General features: G+C 39.3%; 1 protein-coding gene across 1 annotated transcript; it reads left to right on the forward strand.

Annotated features, from left to right (window-relative positions):
• Positions 1–8,586: 8,586 nt before the first annotated feature.
• On the forward strand, positions 8,587–10,973 carry LOC128987576 (uncharacterized). The gene is made up of 2 exons (XM_054408498.1): positions 8,587–9,298; positions 9,331–10,973. The coding sequence occupies exons 1-2, from the start codon at positions 8,587–8,589 to the stop codon at positions 10,971–10,973; spliced, it is 2,355 nt and encodes a 784-aa protein (XP_054264473.1).
• Positions 10,974–14,168: the final 3,195 nt, after the last annotated feature.

A 14,168-nucleotide genomic window follows, 5' to 3' on the forward strand; every position in this document is an offset into this window, starting at 1 on the left:
TTATGAAATCAAAAAAAGGTTATTTTGCAACACATAGGCCATTTATAGAATAGATTATAGTCACATTTAAACAATTTTCTTTTGGACTAACGTTTACTCGATATTTTGTTGGAAAACACATTGAATTTTCAACTATTAAACCTCTGTTGTTGGTAGGCCTACATTATGTATTGATAAAATATTTAAAAGACGTTTAAGTTATTCCTTGGGGTTGGTTTAGTGGGAAAATGTTTTATATTATGATTGTGGACAAATGGTTTGTCTTAAATCAATAGTGACCACCTTACATGATTCACCTCGTATTTGAATGGATGGTGTTTTTTACCTCTAGGGACATCAAAACGAAACAGGAAATCGGCCCCGGGTTCTGGTTGAACCTTGTGACCTACAGTAATAGTTTGGTCCTTATTTGGAAAATTCGCTAAAAAATACAATTAGATATATCTATAGTCTTCTAGGTTTTTCCTACTTTAAAAAACCATAATAAAGAAATTTATTTAGAATTACATAACATTATTAAATATCTTACATCCAGGGGAAATTCCCTGTCTTGCAGTGTCAACATTCTCTTGCTATATTTAGGGGAAAAGAAGCTTTGTTTATTTTGAACATTACATTGCCAGTAGAGCAGATTTTTGTGATTTTCCCCTATCACCATCACTGATGATTTACTTTTTCATTTTGATGTCCCAAATTACCACATTTTGAGAGATTCATAATACTGTGCGTTCAAGTTGTTACATTAATTAATTGGTAGTTTTATTTATTCGATAATATGCAATTAATATAAAGTACTTCCATGAGGCAGAAAACCTAAGTAATAGCTAGTTCTAATATTATTTAAATTGGCAATACGTGTTTAAAGAAATGTTGTTGTCAAAATCAATTTAGACAATGGTAAAGTATGCAGGTTTTATTCGCCGGGGCTAGTGTTAATTCTATTGTAAAATCTTAACAAACTGTATTTGAACATGAAGTGTATCAATATTGACTTATCAATATTTATTATCAATATATCTAAATATATAAAAGGCAAAGCCCTCACTGACTGACTCACTCACTCATCACTAATTCTCCCACTTCCCATTTACCTAGGAGGCTGAAATTCGGTACACCGATTCTTTGGGCATTAAATAGGAAAACTAAGTAGTTTTTATTCTGATCGGACTTTCGGGCTCCGCCCCAGTGGCTCTGCAGTTTCCCATGTTAACCTTATGATTTTTCATATTTAAAAGGAATTAATGAATCTTAACAGCTGTTTCAATTAAACAAGTTGGTTCTGTTCTATGATGTTCAATAGCATTAAAGTTACAAGGATTACCAACAGGTTGCAGCACTATTATTTTTTTTTATCTACGACAACACAGCTAATTTGCAACCAAAAGGTGAGTGAGCGTAGCGAACGAATTTCAACCTGGAGGCAAGTTAGCGTAGCAAGTGAGCTAACCTGAAGGCAAGTGAGCGCAGTGAACGAGCTCCAACCTAAAGGTGAGTGAGCGTAGCTAACGAACTTCAACCAGGACGTGATTGAGCCATGCGAATACTTGTGAAGTTAAACGGGGCAAAGCCCGCGGGTGCAGCTAGTTACTTTTATTTACATTACAAAATGCCATTGTCAGAATAATACTAAATCAAACAGAAACTAAACCTTCTCTCCCTCTTTTCCAATGATTAAATATTTTGCCCTTTAGAAACTTTACGTATTTGAGGTTTTAAGAATATTTTTTTATAGATGTGATACAAACGTAATGAACCAGAGCTATATCACAAAAGAATGTGGGTAAAATGTATGTTCCGCAACCCGATTTATCCTTTTCAAAAATAATTTTTTGTACTTATCAGCAACATTTTGTAATCTACTTCCAAACTATATTAAAGAGTGTACAAACGAGAACCAATTCAATAAATTGACACTTAACTACATACTTAACCATAAAGATAATATCCAATGTTTTGCTACTCTAATATGAAGGGCATAGGGGTTTTCATTGCTAGTTACAATTTAGTTATAGTTTTTTTACCTATGCCTCATACTTTTTAAGACATAATAATTTAGGAAGTTATAATTTTTTTATGTGAAGAAGACCATGTTTATGTTATTTTTTAAATATGTATGTGGTATAACTGTGACACTGATTCCGCCCAGGCACTCTAATAATTTGAAAGCCTACTAATCAGTTTGTGTGAGTTTAAAAAAATATAGATCCTGAACAGGTTTATATCATATAAATATTAGGGCTTTATTGTTCTATGTTTCGTTATATGCTATTTGATGTTTTGTAAACAGTTAATTAAAGTTAAAATAATTGTGTTATAGGCTTTTATTTGTAGAAATACTCCTATTCAGAATTGTGTTTCAACTACTATTGTGATTGTTACTGTTACAACAACAATAACAATGTAACCGAGCAATAAAGAATTTTTCAATTCAATATAATCAATGTGGCTCTGTTTATGATTATTTTGTTCAATGATGCATTATTACATGCTAAAAATCAGCTTTTACCCAAAATAATATGGGTTTGGTATGCAATAAAAAGGTTTAGTGGCAATGGTATTAGTGCATCACTACCCAAACAACGTAGTTATTGGAAAAACTTATAATTACAGTACTTTGTTTCTATACATAAAAAATTACATAGATTCGCTATTAGTTTCAAGGACGTATTTGCACTTACACTGATTTTACGTGCGACATATACAGGCAAATAACGGTTTATAGTGAAGTTTTGTCGTTTCGATTTAATAACCCAGCCAAAAACATAAAGTGGTGTAGCATGTGTGTCATACACGTGTGTGAATGACGGAAATCCAAATATACCTTAAGAAAGCAAGTATAGTTATATTATTATGACTTTCTAGCCCTTTAGATTTACCGCCTTGCATTATTACTATGTATATGGTAGTACCATATGTTTTATCGATGGTAGTACATATGAATAGTAGGACATTTTAGATTTATTATTTCATGTTTAAAGGTGATTAACTTTAGAATATAACCAAAATGTTTACTTATTACCGTCATAACATAATCAATACTTTGTGGGAAAAAATAGCAAGTGTAGTGTTGAGTCTACAGACGATTGCTGTGTTTCTCATCTTTTTTACTAATTTTCATCATGCCGAGGGAGGGTCTCATAAAACAACCCCTGCCAAGACACCGGTGGAGACCCGGCAAACAACTGTATGAGCACTCTGTCAATAATTTATAATTACAGTATTCCTTTCCTTTTTTATGTGTGGAATTGAATTGGTGAAATTCCTTAAGCTACTTGGTAAGGTAAGTATTTGACTTACTTTATAAATTTTATAAAAAAAAACTAATTATTGATTTTAAAAAAGAGTCTTTAAAACTTCGTAATATTTTCAGTTTGATGATGAGTTTGTCGTTGATAATTGGCGGTATTGCAGATAAGCGTTAGAACACTAATCCATAAAACACGTAAGTCGTAACCTAAAAGTTAGATAAAGTCGTAGTCATCCAAAATTATTAGTCTTATTGAAAATAGTTAATTTAAATTATATATTTACCTAATTCTTTAAGTATAATCCTATCCTATACATTTATATGAGCAATTTATGCATTTATGATGTATGATTGTATGTATGATTGTATGCTTGCACAACGATCTCGTAAACGGCTTCGACAATTTCCCTCAAATTTGGCAAATAAATTTTTCTGGCATAAAACTTTTTACTGCAGTACAACTGCCAACAAAAATCTAATTAAGTAAAAATGAAATTGAAAGTCAACAGTTTTTCATTGGCTTTATGGGTTGCCAAGTAACCATGTTAATTGAACAAAATAACAAGGAAAAAGTAAACAAAAGAGTTGTTAGATGTGTTTATAACAAGCTATCCACAGTCTACTAGCAAATTACAAAATACAGTACAAAGGGGAAGACGTCAGTTGTTACTATTTAGCAAAGATTACACTGAAGGTTACTCGATATATATGAAAATATTTCCGATCAAATACTTATTATTTTACTTGGTTCTATCCTATTAAAACCTTATTCCCAAAGTACTGAGGCAATGTTTAGCAAATTTTGTTTTTAACAGTGAAATATCTAATTATGTTACATTTATTTTTTGTATATGAACAAACAAACTGTCAAAAGATTGTTAATGCAAGTATATGGTATTATAAACGAGTGATTTTACCATCGACTGATGAATAAATTAATCTGTTGTAAATTGCCAGGTTTAAATTTCCATCATAATAAATTTGAATTACACTGAAACTTAAATAATAAAAGCCAAAACTAGTTGTAAATAAAACGTGAGAATCCTTTATATTGTTTAAAAAATGGAAATAAACAACACCAAGCCAGGAATCGGTCCCCAGGTACCATTGTAAAATACATAGACAAATGAAAGGGTGCCTGAGCAAGAACATTTAAAGCGTTAGTGATGTGTTGCATATTGTAATCATTTATTTAGTGTGTTATATGAGCTTGGTTCACCTGTGTTCAACAAGCAATTAACTAGCTTATGGTGTATGCAAATGGGTATTTAAATGTACAATTATATGGATTGGCTCATATATTTACAGACCGACGTGTCAACAAGTTATTACTAGAGAAAATACTAGAAAATGGTTTTGTCAGATATTTATAATTGGACGTTTTCATCAGACTTAATTAAATTTAGTTAAAAATTGAACTTTTTTCGAGAAAAACTTATCATTTATTATTTATATATTATGTTTGTGCCGTGCCACCTTTTTCAATTTACATGTCTAAATACTATACAGCCGCAATTGTTACTCACTCAGGTATACAAATTCTAGACCACTTCTAGATGAGCTAGAGACTTGAAATTTTCGGTGGTTGTAGGTCTAGCGCCCAAACCACCCATAAAATTCCAAAAAGTGACATTTTCAAATTTTAACCCCCCCGTAATCTTGAATTTCCCCCCATGTTATTCTTATGGGGAATAACATTAAAAGTGGCCAAATTTGGTGAGCTCATCTGAACGGTTTAGAAACGTGCTAGAGACTTGAAATTTGGTAGTAACGTAGTATGGTATCTTAAATTAACGGGGAAATTTGCAAAAGTCCCATTTTCAAATTTTACCCCCCCCCAAAAATCCAAAATGGCGGACCTCTAAAAACGACAAAACACTTTTTTTTCAAACGGCTATAGCTCGAAAACGGTAAGAGCTAGAAACGATTTGAGGAAAAATCGTAGGTTCGGAATTAAATTTTCTACAAGACTCAACTATGCTTTTTTCGAAAATCGCACTCCTTAACCTTAAAAAAACGCCCTACTTTCAAGATTTGGTCAATTTCTTCCAAATTTTTAACAGTTTTTGCTATTTTTCCAAACCTAAATAATTTTTTTTGCAAACATTATTATTGCTTTGTATTCTCCGTAGTTTACTTAAATTTTTACTCATCACGTGTTTTTTCGTAACTTTACTCCTTCACCCCCAAAACTAAATTTTAATGTCAAAATTTGAAAGGATTTTACCACTTTTACGAGCCCCATGTTATTCTTATGGAGAATAACATTGAAATTTAATGACTTTGTTAGGATATATATTTGTACTTATAATGCTACCAACATTTGAAGATAAGTGTCTAAAGTAACATTTTAAGACTATTAACCCCCTTAAAAAATAAAAATGGCGGATTCTTGGTAAAGAGGTATGCAAAAGTCGATAACGCAATCTAACGATTTGGTTCTCGCTCTAATTTTTGCTTATGGATGCGACTACTCATGACGAAGTTTCAGTGCCACTTCTTCCTATTTTTTGGACTTATATTTTTGCCAATTTAGCTACATATTCGTGTTAGCATGACTTTCTCTTGCGTTGCTGCTGGGTCATTCCACCAGGGAGATCCCAGGTTTACCGAGAGCAACAACGCACAATGCATGGCTAATGCAGCCTGTGCCCTCGCCTGGCAAGTGTTCTGCGGCGGATTAAGTACCAACGCTATTGACGAGATACTCATGGCGGGCGACATCTTGTATACACAATCTCGCCATGAGTATAGCATCACTAACAGGTACCTATTCCCTGAGGACCTTGCCAGACACTTTGTGGTTGCACAACATCGTGTAACCATCGAAGAAATTTCTAATGTTGGGGACGGGTTGTATCCGTTCAGCTTCGATGATTTAGATGAGGTGACCAGTTCCTTGTCGTCGATGTTGGAAGCAGCTATGCCTGGCGACTCTATTGATGGCGGTTTCTTGTTTACGGGACAGTTGGTGACAGTCGCTTTTTGGCGTTTTCAAGGGCGGCTGTACCTACTTGATTCCCACGCTGTCAACGAGAACCGTCGTCGAGACATCGATGAGGCAAGAAATAAGGCTAGGGTGTTTGTTTGCAATAATTTTCTTTCTCTAGCTTCCCTCATGTTGGTAAATTCGGCGTTCGTCGGTGGACAGTACTCCGTTACAAAAATTAAATTTTCCGTCAACCAAACTGTCCACACGGTCGAATGTTCGGACAATAACTTAACACAGTTATCAGAATCTGATTCTGAGACAGTTGTTAAGAAAACCAAAGGTCCTGGTAGACCAAAATCAATAAAGCGTGGTCGTCCAAAAAATCTAGACACGACCCGGGAAGAGCAAGTGGAAGCAGCGAAGAAGAAGTACCGGGAAACGCATCCGGAGAAAAACCGCCATGATGTGCACACGTACTCTCAAAGACACCCTGAGGTGAACAGGAGAGCGGTTAGAGATTACGAATTACGCAATCCCGGTGCTTCTGCCGAAAGAATGCAGATTTTTCGTTTAAGAAATCCAATACTTTCAGAACTCCATCATCTGCCCGGTCCACTTGCTCGGTCCGTAGTGAAAAATGGTCCACTGTCCGTTTGGAGTGGAGAACTACTAGACACAATACAGCCTTATAAATTAAAAAAAGTGAGTCTCTGGGCGGACGACATATACAGATGTAGTCATTGTCAAGCACGGCTCTTCGAGGAGGAGAAGAATAGAAAGCAATGGTGCTGTGGGGAGGGAGCCTTCAATGTTCTCGAACTTCCTCCTTTGCAAGAGCCCTTCTATTCTGATCGTCACTTCCTGGAAAGAGCTCGTGCCTACAACGATCTGTTTGCTTTCTGCGCGCTCGAAGTGTCAGGCGGGTATCGTCATCCCAGTGGTCTTTCTTTTTTCAAGATCGAGGGAAGAATGTACCATCAGGTCTACAATCTGGACGCCCCAGGACAAAAGTTCACCACTCGTTCTGGGAACGTTCAGTTTGTGAATCGGTCCCGCCTGTATATTGACGATGGCGAAGAGCGCCGTAACATTGCGATGGGTAGATCGCTTGATGCCGAGATCATCGACGGTATTGCTGATTTCCTGTCGAGGGAAAATCCTTACATTGAGCATTACCGTCGATTGAGCAACGAGCCTTCTGTGAATGCTCACTTGGCATTTGAGATAACAAGCAGGTCTACCCATGGTCCTGTTCTCGGCGATCGGCAAACAGGAGTTGAAGTGCACGCCGTGCTCAGCAATGATGAAAATGACACTGAGCCCCGGAGACTGACAATATGGAAATCCGGTTCTGACAGACCTACATTTATAGATCTTTTACATCCCCTGATGGAACCTTTCCAATATCCCCTACTCTACCCACAAGGCACTGTGGGATGGCACGTTGGTCGTCTTGACAACAAGGGTGCTAAGCTGACTCAATTTAAGTACTCGCGGTGCCTCCTACTTTCGGAACCTCGCTTCTCTCACCTAGGCCGTCTCTCACAAGCTTGGCAGGTTGAGATGTTCGCGAGGTATGAGGAGGAGAAACTGCGTTATATTAAGTTTACGCAGCTGAAGAACACCGATAGTGCCTTGCGGGTGGGGCCGGTTGACGAGATTCGGAATGCACAGCAGGTCTTGAACGACATCGCTCGTGATGAAACCGTCCAAGGCGAGAGTGGGGTGCAGGCAGGGAAAGTCTACCTCCCAAGTTCGTTCACCGGTGGGCCCAGGTACATGAAAGTAAAATACGAAGACGCTATGGCAATCGTATCGCGCCTGGGTTCCCCAACTTTCTTTTTGACGTTTACGTACAACGCGACTTGGGAGGAGAACAAGAAAGCTTGCCCTCGTGGAGGTACTCGCAGTGACCCTAGCACTGCTTGCAGAGTTTTTAGGATCAAACTTCTGGAACTTCTCCGAGACCTGCGCAGCGGAGCAATGTTTGGACGCTCTGTCTATATCGTCTACGTCATCGAGATGCAAATGAGGGGCCTTCCTCACGCCCACATTGTATTCAAGATTGACGGCGACGGACCAGTTCAGGCGTCCGAAATTGACTCCATCATCCGCGCGGATATTCCCTCGGAAGAAGAGGCCGGAGGCCGACTGAGAAAGTTGGTCCTCAAACACATGATCCACGGTCCATGTGGTTAATGATCATAGGACTGACTTTCTCTGTTGGGACTCTGCAAAGGGTTACTGCACCAAATAATTCCCCAAGCCCTGCTGTGAAACCACCCACGTCGACGAGAGGGGATTCGTCCAGTACAAGCGAGATTATACCAATCGGGGGACAATATTATCACGCAATAAGAACATTATCGTACATGACGGTTGGGTTGTGCCTTATAATCCTGCACTGATGTTGAAATACGAGGCCCACATCAATTTGGAGCTGGCGTCTACTCGCCGCGTGATTAAGTACCTCTTCAAATATCTTATGAAGGGAGGATCTCTCCAGAACGTCACAGTTACTCCCTTCAGTAAGCAAGATGATGAGGTACAGCATTACGTGACGAAGAGAATGGTGGGTGCCAGTGACGCGTGCTGGCGTTTATTAAACTTTCCAGTATCAGAATCTGAGCCGGCTGTTGAATGTCTTCCCGTCCATCTGGAGGGCAAGCAGTCCGTCCTGTTTAGACCTGGCCAACTGGCAGATGCAGCCGCTAGGAACAGCTCCAAACTCACCATCTACTTTGACCGGCCTCGTATTTCACTGTTTGACGACCTGACTTATCAGGGGTTCTATGACACGTTTGTAGTTCATGTCAAGCGCCCAAAAACTGCGGAGATATACGAGCACCCCGATGGCGTCCATTTTATCACTGCCCGACAGCGTGGCGAGAAGGTGTGCAGACTGTTTTGGGTCTCTCCGAGCAGGACAGAACAGTATTACCTGCGTATCCTGCTTATGACTGTATCTTGCCGTGGTTATGCCGACCTCCTGTCCCACGGTGGACCAAACTGCCGCACTTTTCAAGGGGTCGCGCGGCATCTTGGCTTGGTGCAAGACGAACAGGAGTACCACTACGCACTGCGCGAGGCCGCCACTTTCATGACTGGCCCGAGACTTCGTTCTTTCTTTGCAACATGGGGGCTCCTGCAGCTCTCCTGTGGGATGCTTTCCGTGATTCCATCTGCGAGGACCACATAGAGCGTAATCCTCTCGATGTTGAACTGGCCTACAAGCTAGGACTCATCGATATTGATCGGAGTCTTCGTCGGCAGGGTTCTTGCGTCGCAGATCACGGCCTCCCCGATGTACACGATGACACGACGGAGTTGGGCAGAGAACTGCTCTTACACGGTGAAAATCAACAGAGAGTGTTTGTGGAGGAGTGGGTGCCAAAGCTCTCTGAAGATCAAAACCGCGTATTTGAGTACGTTACCTCCGTTCTCAATGCCCCTGCCAGCGGAACGTCGTCGAAAATCATTTTTCTTGACGGTCCGGGAGGCTATGGGAAGACCACTCTGATTCGTGTCATTCTCGCATACGTGAGAGGTTGTCGTCAGGTTGCACTGGCAGTCGCTAGCTCTGGGATCGCCGCGGGTAACATGCCTGGTGGAACTACAGCTCACAGCATGTTCCGGTTGCCACTCGACTTCGGTGACGGCACCGGCTTTTGGAACATCACCAACGGCTCCCAGCGAGCAGAGCTCATCAGGGCCGCAAGGCTCATTGTCTTTGATGAGGCCCCGATGGCTCATCGGTTCGTTTTCGAGGTTCTTGACAGATCCCTGCGAGACCTCATGCGTTCCAGTGAGCTATTCGGTGGTAAAATATTCCTCTGTTGTGGCGACTTTCGCCAGATCGCGCCTGTCGTTGTAAACGCTCGTACTCCAACTGACATTGTTTGTGTCTCACTTCGGGCTTCCCATCTGTGGCAGCATTTCAAAATTTTTGCCCTGACAACAGCTCATCGGACTAGTAGTTCCACAGCCTATTCCGAATTCCTTCTTAGGGTAGGCAACGGAACTGTCAGTTCGACCACTTTCTTGGAGGGACGGAACGAACAAAGTCTAATTCCGCTGCTCGGGATTAGACAAGTGACGTCTTTGACTGATTTGGTCGATTCCGTCTTTCCCGCAAACGTCCTACTCGACTCTGATATGTGTTCGCGACGCGCAATCCTCTCGACTCTGATAGTGAACGTCAAGGAGATCAACGACCACATCTTGAACTCCCTCGACGGTCATCTGTACGAGCTGAGGAGCGCCGACACAGTCGACAGAGAGAACGACGATGGCCTGGATGTCGACGTTCAACTCCTGAACACGGCTACTGGCAAGGGCGTACCAGACCATGTTCTGCGGCTGAAGATCGGCTCTGTTTGCCTCATTATGAGGAATCTCAACATCGCTGAAGGACTCGTCAACGGCACTAAAGTCATTGTAATCGGCATCTCCAACCGTCTGATTACAGTGAGACTTCCCGGACAGACGCAACCTATCGGAATTCCCCGGATTACCTTTACTTTTGCGTTTGTCGAGGGTTCGCCGTTACGTGTTCGTCGACGTCAGTTCCCACTGATGTTGGCCTATTGCATGACCGGACACAAGAGCCAAGGTCAGACAATAGATTCAGTCGGTGTTGATTTACGGACCGATTGCTTCACGCACGGGCAACTATACGTTTTGCTCAGTAGGGTCAGACATCCAGACCATATTGTTGTTCTCGTACACCCCGAACGTGTCCGAGATGGAATCGCATACGCAAAGAACATCGTGTATGGCGATCTCCTTCTCTAAACCTGATTTGACATTAGCAGTAGGCTAGGGGATCTGCTTAATCAAAACTCCCCGTTGTGACTTGACAACATCGGCAGTACGATAGGGGGCCTGCCTTATCAAAAGTCCCCGTTGTTGTATAAAGTAGTTAGTAAAGTTTACTAACTTGTACATTTGTAAATAATTGTAAATATGGTTCCGACGTTTCCTGGCCTCCTCGTGGCGGAACTGGATATGCCATAAATTGTATGGCTAACCGACAGGGAAACAAACATTATTGATCTATTTTCATAAATATATACATGAATATCTACTATAATCTATTTAATTCATATGATACTTTACTATTATCAACTTATTCACTTATCAATCGACATACTAATCAATCTACTCATTTTATACAAAAGTTTACTAATTTGTACATTTGTAAGTAATTGTAAATATGGTTCCAACGTTTCCTGGCCTCCTCGTGGTGGAACTGGATATGCCATACAGTTCGTGGCTAACTGACAGGGAAACAAACGTTACTTAATCTATTTTCATAAATATATACGTCATGAATATCTACTATAATCTATTCACATCATATAATACTTTACTATTATCAACTTATTAACCTATCAATGAACACCAATATCAATTTACTTATCTTGTACAAAAGTTTACTAACTTGTACATATTCAAATAATTGCAAATATGGTTCCGACGTTTCCTGGCCTCCTCGTGGCGGAACTGGATATGCCATAAAGTTTATGGCTAACCGACAGGGAAACAAACCTTACTTAATCTATTTTCGTAATTATATACTTGAATATCTACTATAATCTATTTACTTCATATAATACTTTACTATTATCAACTTATTAACTTATCAATCTCCTCTAATAAATTCATGAAATCGTTATTACTTTAATGTCAATTTCTACTATAACGAACCCTTTGCTCCTCATATTATTACTTCCTTTGACCAAAAACTCAATTGTAAAAATACTCTACTAACATACTCACTTACCGCAAATCTACCCACGATTTTTGTATAAGGGGCTTTCTAAAATATTCGTAAAAATGTTACTCGAAATTAACTTATATAACTTAATATTGACGGTTTCACTTCTTGCTTTGTTACAACTTATCTCTAATCTACTAATGACGACTAACAGCTAGGGGGCCTGGGGGCGGAGCCCCCAGCGAGCCAAAGGCGGGTAGTTATTATATAGTTTAATACTTTTCTTTGAAATGGCGACCATACAAAGTTAGGTATTTGTACCATGCAAAATCTAAAATTTGGTAAGGGTGGTTGTGATTGTTATACATAATAATAAGATAGAAAAACAACTTGTAAAAGGCATTTCTTTGTAGGTCAAGATATCGCATAAATCAGCAAAACCTGTATAATGTAGAGATATCAGTGTAACGCAATTAAATATTGCTTTATTCGTAAAATAATCAATTCAATTAACATATTTTAGTAAATATTTTATCGTAGTAACAATTTCCGATATCTAGGGAGCAGGTCTTAACACCTTCTTTAAAGTATATTTTTGGTGGCAAACTGATTTTATTTATTTTGTTCAGTCTATGTCAGTAGTTGCTTTAGAAACTCGTAATAAACAATATGACTTAAAACGAATATGGTGTAATCTGTGTATCTTACAATTTATTTATTAAATTTCAATTTTAATTTATTAATTAAATTGCAAACCTGGTTGCAGCGTTTGATTAATATTACATAAAAAAATTTATATTGTAACAAACAGTACCTTCCTAATGTGAGTAAAATTAGTCAAAGAATATCACAATAATATTGTATAGTGACATTTCGCATATACTAATTTTCTTACTAATGTAATCACGTTTTAACATGAATTATGCCATTATTTCCAATTTAAAGCTTAGGTAGGCTGTGAAAAATTTAAATAATTTAGTGGTAACTACACTACTAAACTACCATACTACTATACAGGACTAGAGGTTACTATTTCGTTTTGAAGTCAAACATCAACGTGTTAAAACACCTACATTCATTCGCATTCCCTCGCCTATCGAAGCAGTAAAGTGTTATCCTGACGACGCTCAGGTGCAGAGGCCAGAGGTAATCTTCATAAACCTCTGGTCCTTCTCACCTTAGGAAACTAACTGCGGACACTTGCGAACCATATCTTTCAACCTTCAAAAACATCAGGTCCTTCTCACCTTAGAGAACTGCGGACACTTGTGAACCATATCTGGTAATCCTCGTAAGCCACATGTCCTTCTCACCTTAGAGAACTGCGGAAAATTGTAAATTGTAACTGGTAATAATCACAAACATCAGGTCCTTCTCACCTTAGAGAACTGCGGACACTTGTGAATTATATATGGTAATAATCATAAACATCAGGTCCTTCTCACCTTAGAGAACTGCGGACACTTGTGAATTATATATGGTAATAATCATAAACATCAGGTCCTTCTCACCTTAGAGAACTGCGGACACTTGTGAATTATATCTGGTAATAATCATAAACATCAGGTCCTTCTCACCTTAGAGAACTGCGGACACTTGTGAATTATATATGGTAACAATCATAAACATCAGGTCTTTCTCACCTTAGAGAACTGCGGACACTTGTGAACCATATCTGGTAATCTTCATAAACCTCAGGACCTTTTCACCTTAGAGAACTGTGGACACTTTTGAACCATATCTGGTGATCTTCATAAACAGCAGGTCTTTCTTACCTTAGAGAACTGCGGACACTTGTGAACCATATCTGGTAATCTTCATAAACCTCAGGTCTTTCTTACCTTAGAGAACTGCGGACACTTGTGAACCATATCTGGTAATCTTCATAAACCTCAGGACCTTTTCACCTTAGAGAACTGTGGACACTTTTGAACCATATCTGGTGATCTTCGTAAACCACAGGTCTTTCTCACCTTAGAGAACTGCGGACACTTGTGAACCATATCTGGTAATCTTCATAAACCTCAGGACCTTTTCACCTTAGAGAACTGTGGACACTTTTGAACCATATCTGGTGATCTTCATAAACAGCAGGTCTTTCTTACCTTAGAGAACTGCGGACACTTGTGAACCATATCTGGTAATCTTCATAAACCTCAGGACCTTTTCACCTTAGAGAACTGCGGACACTTGTGAACCATATCTGGTAATCTTCATAAACCTCAGGACCTTTTCACCTTAGAGAACTGTGGACACTTGTGAACCATATC

Source organism: Macrosteles quadrilineatus, unplaced genomic scaffold, assembly GCF_028750875.1.
Source record: "Macrosteles quadrilineatus isolate MER2022 unplaced genomic scaffold, UCM_ALF_1.0 Scaffold_2__2_contigs__length_208266976, whole genome shotgun sequence".
In the NCBI taxonomy this organism is placed as follows: domain Eukaryota; kingdom Metazoa; phylum Arthropoda; class Insecta; order Hemiptera; family Cicadellidae; genus Macrosteles; species Macrosteles quadrilineatus.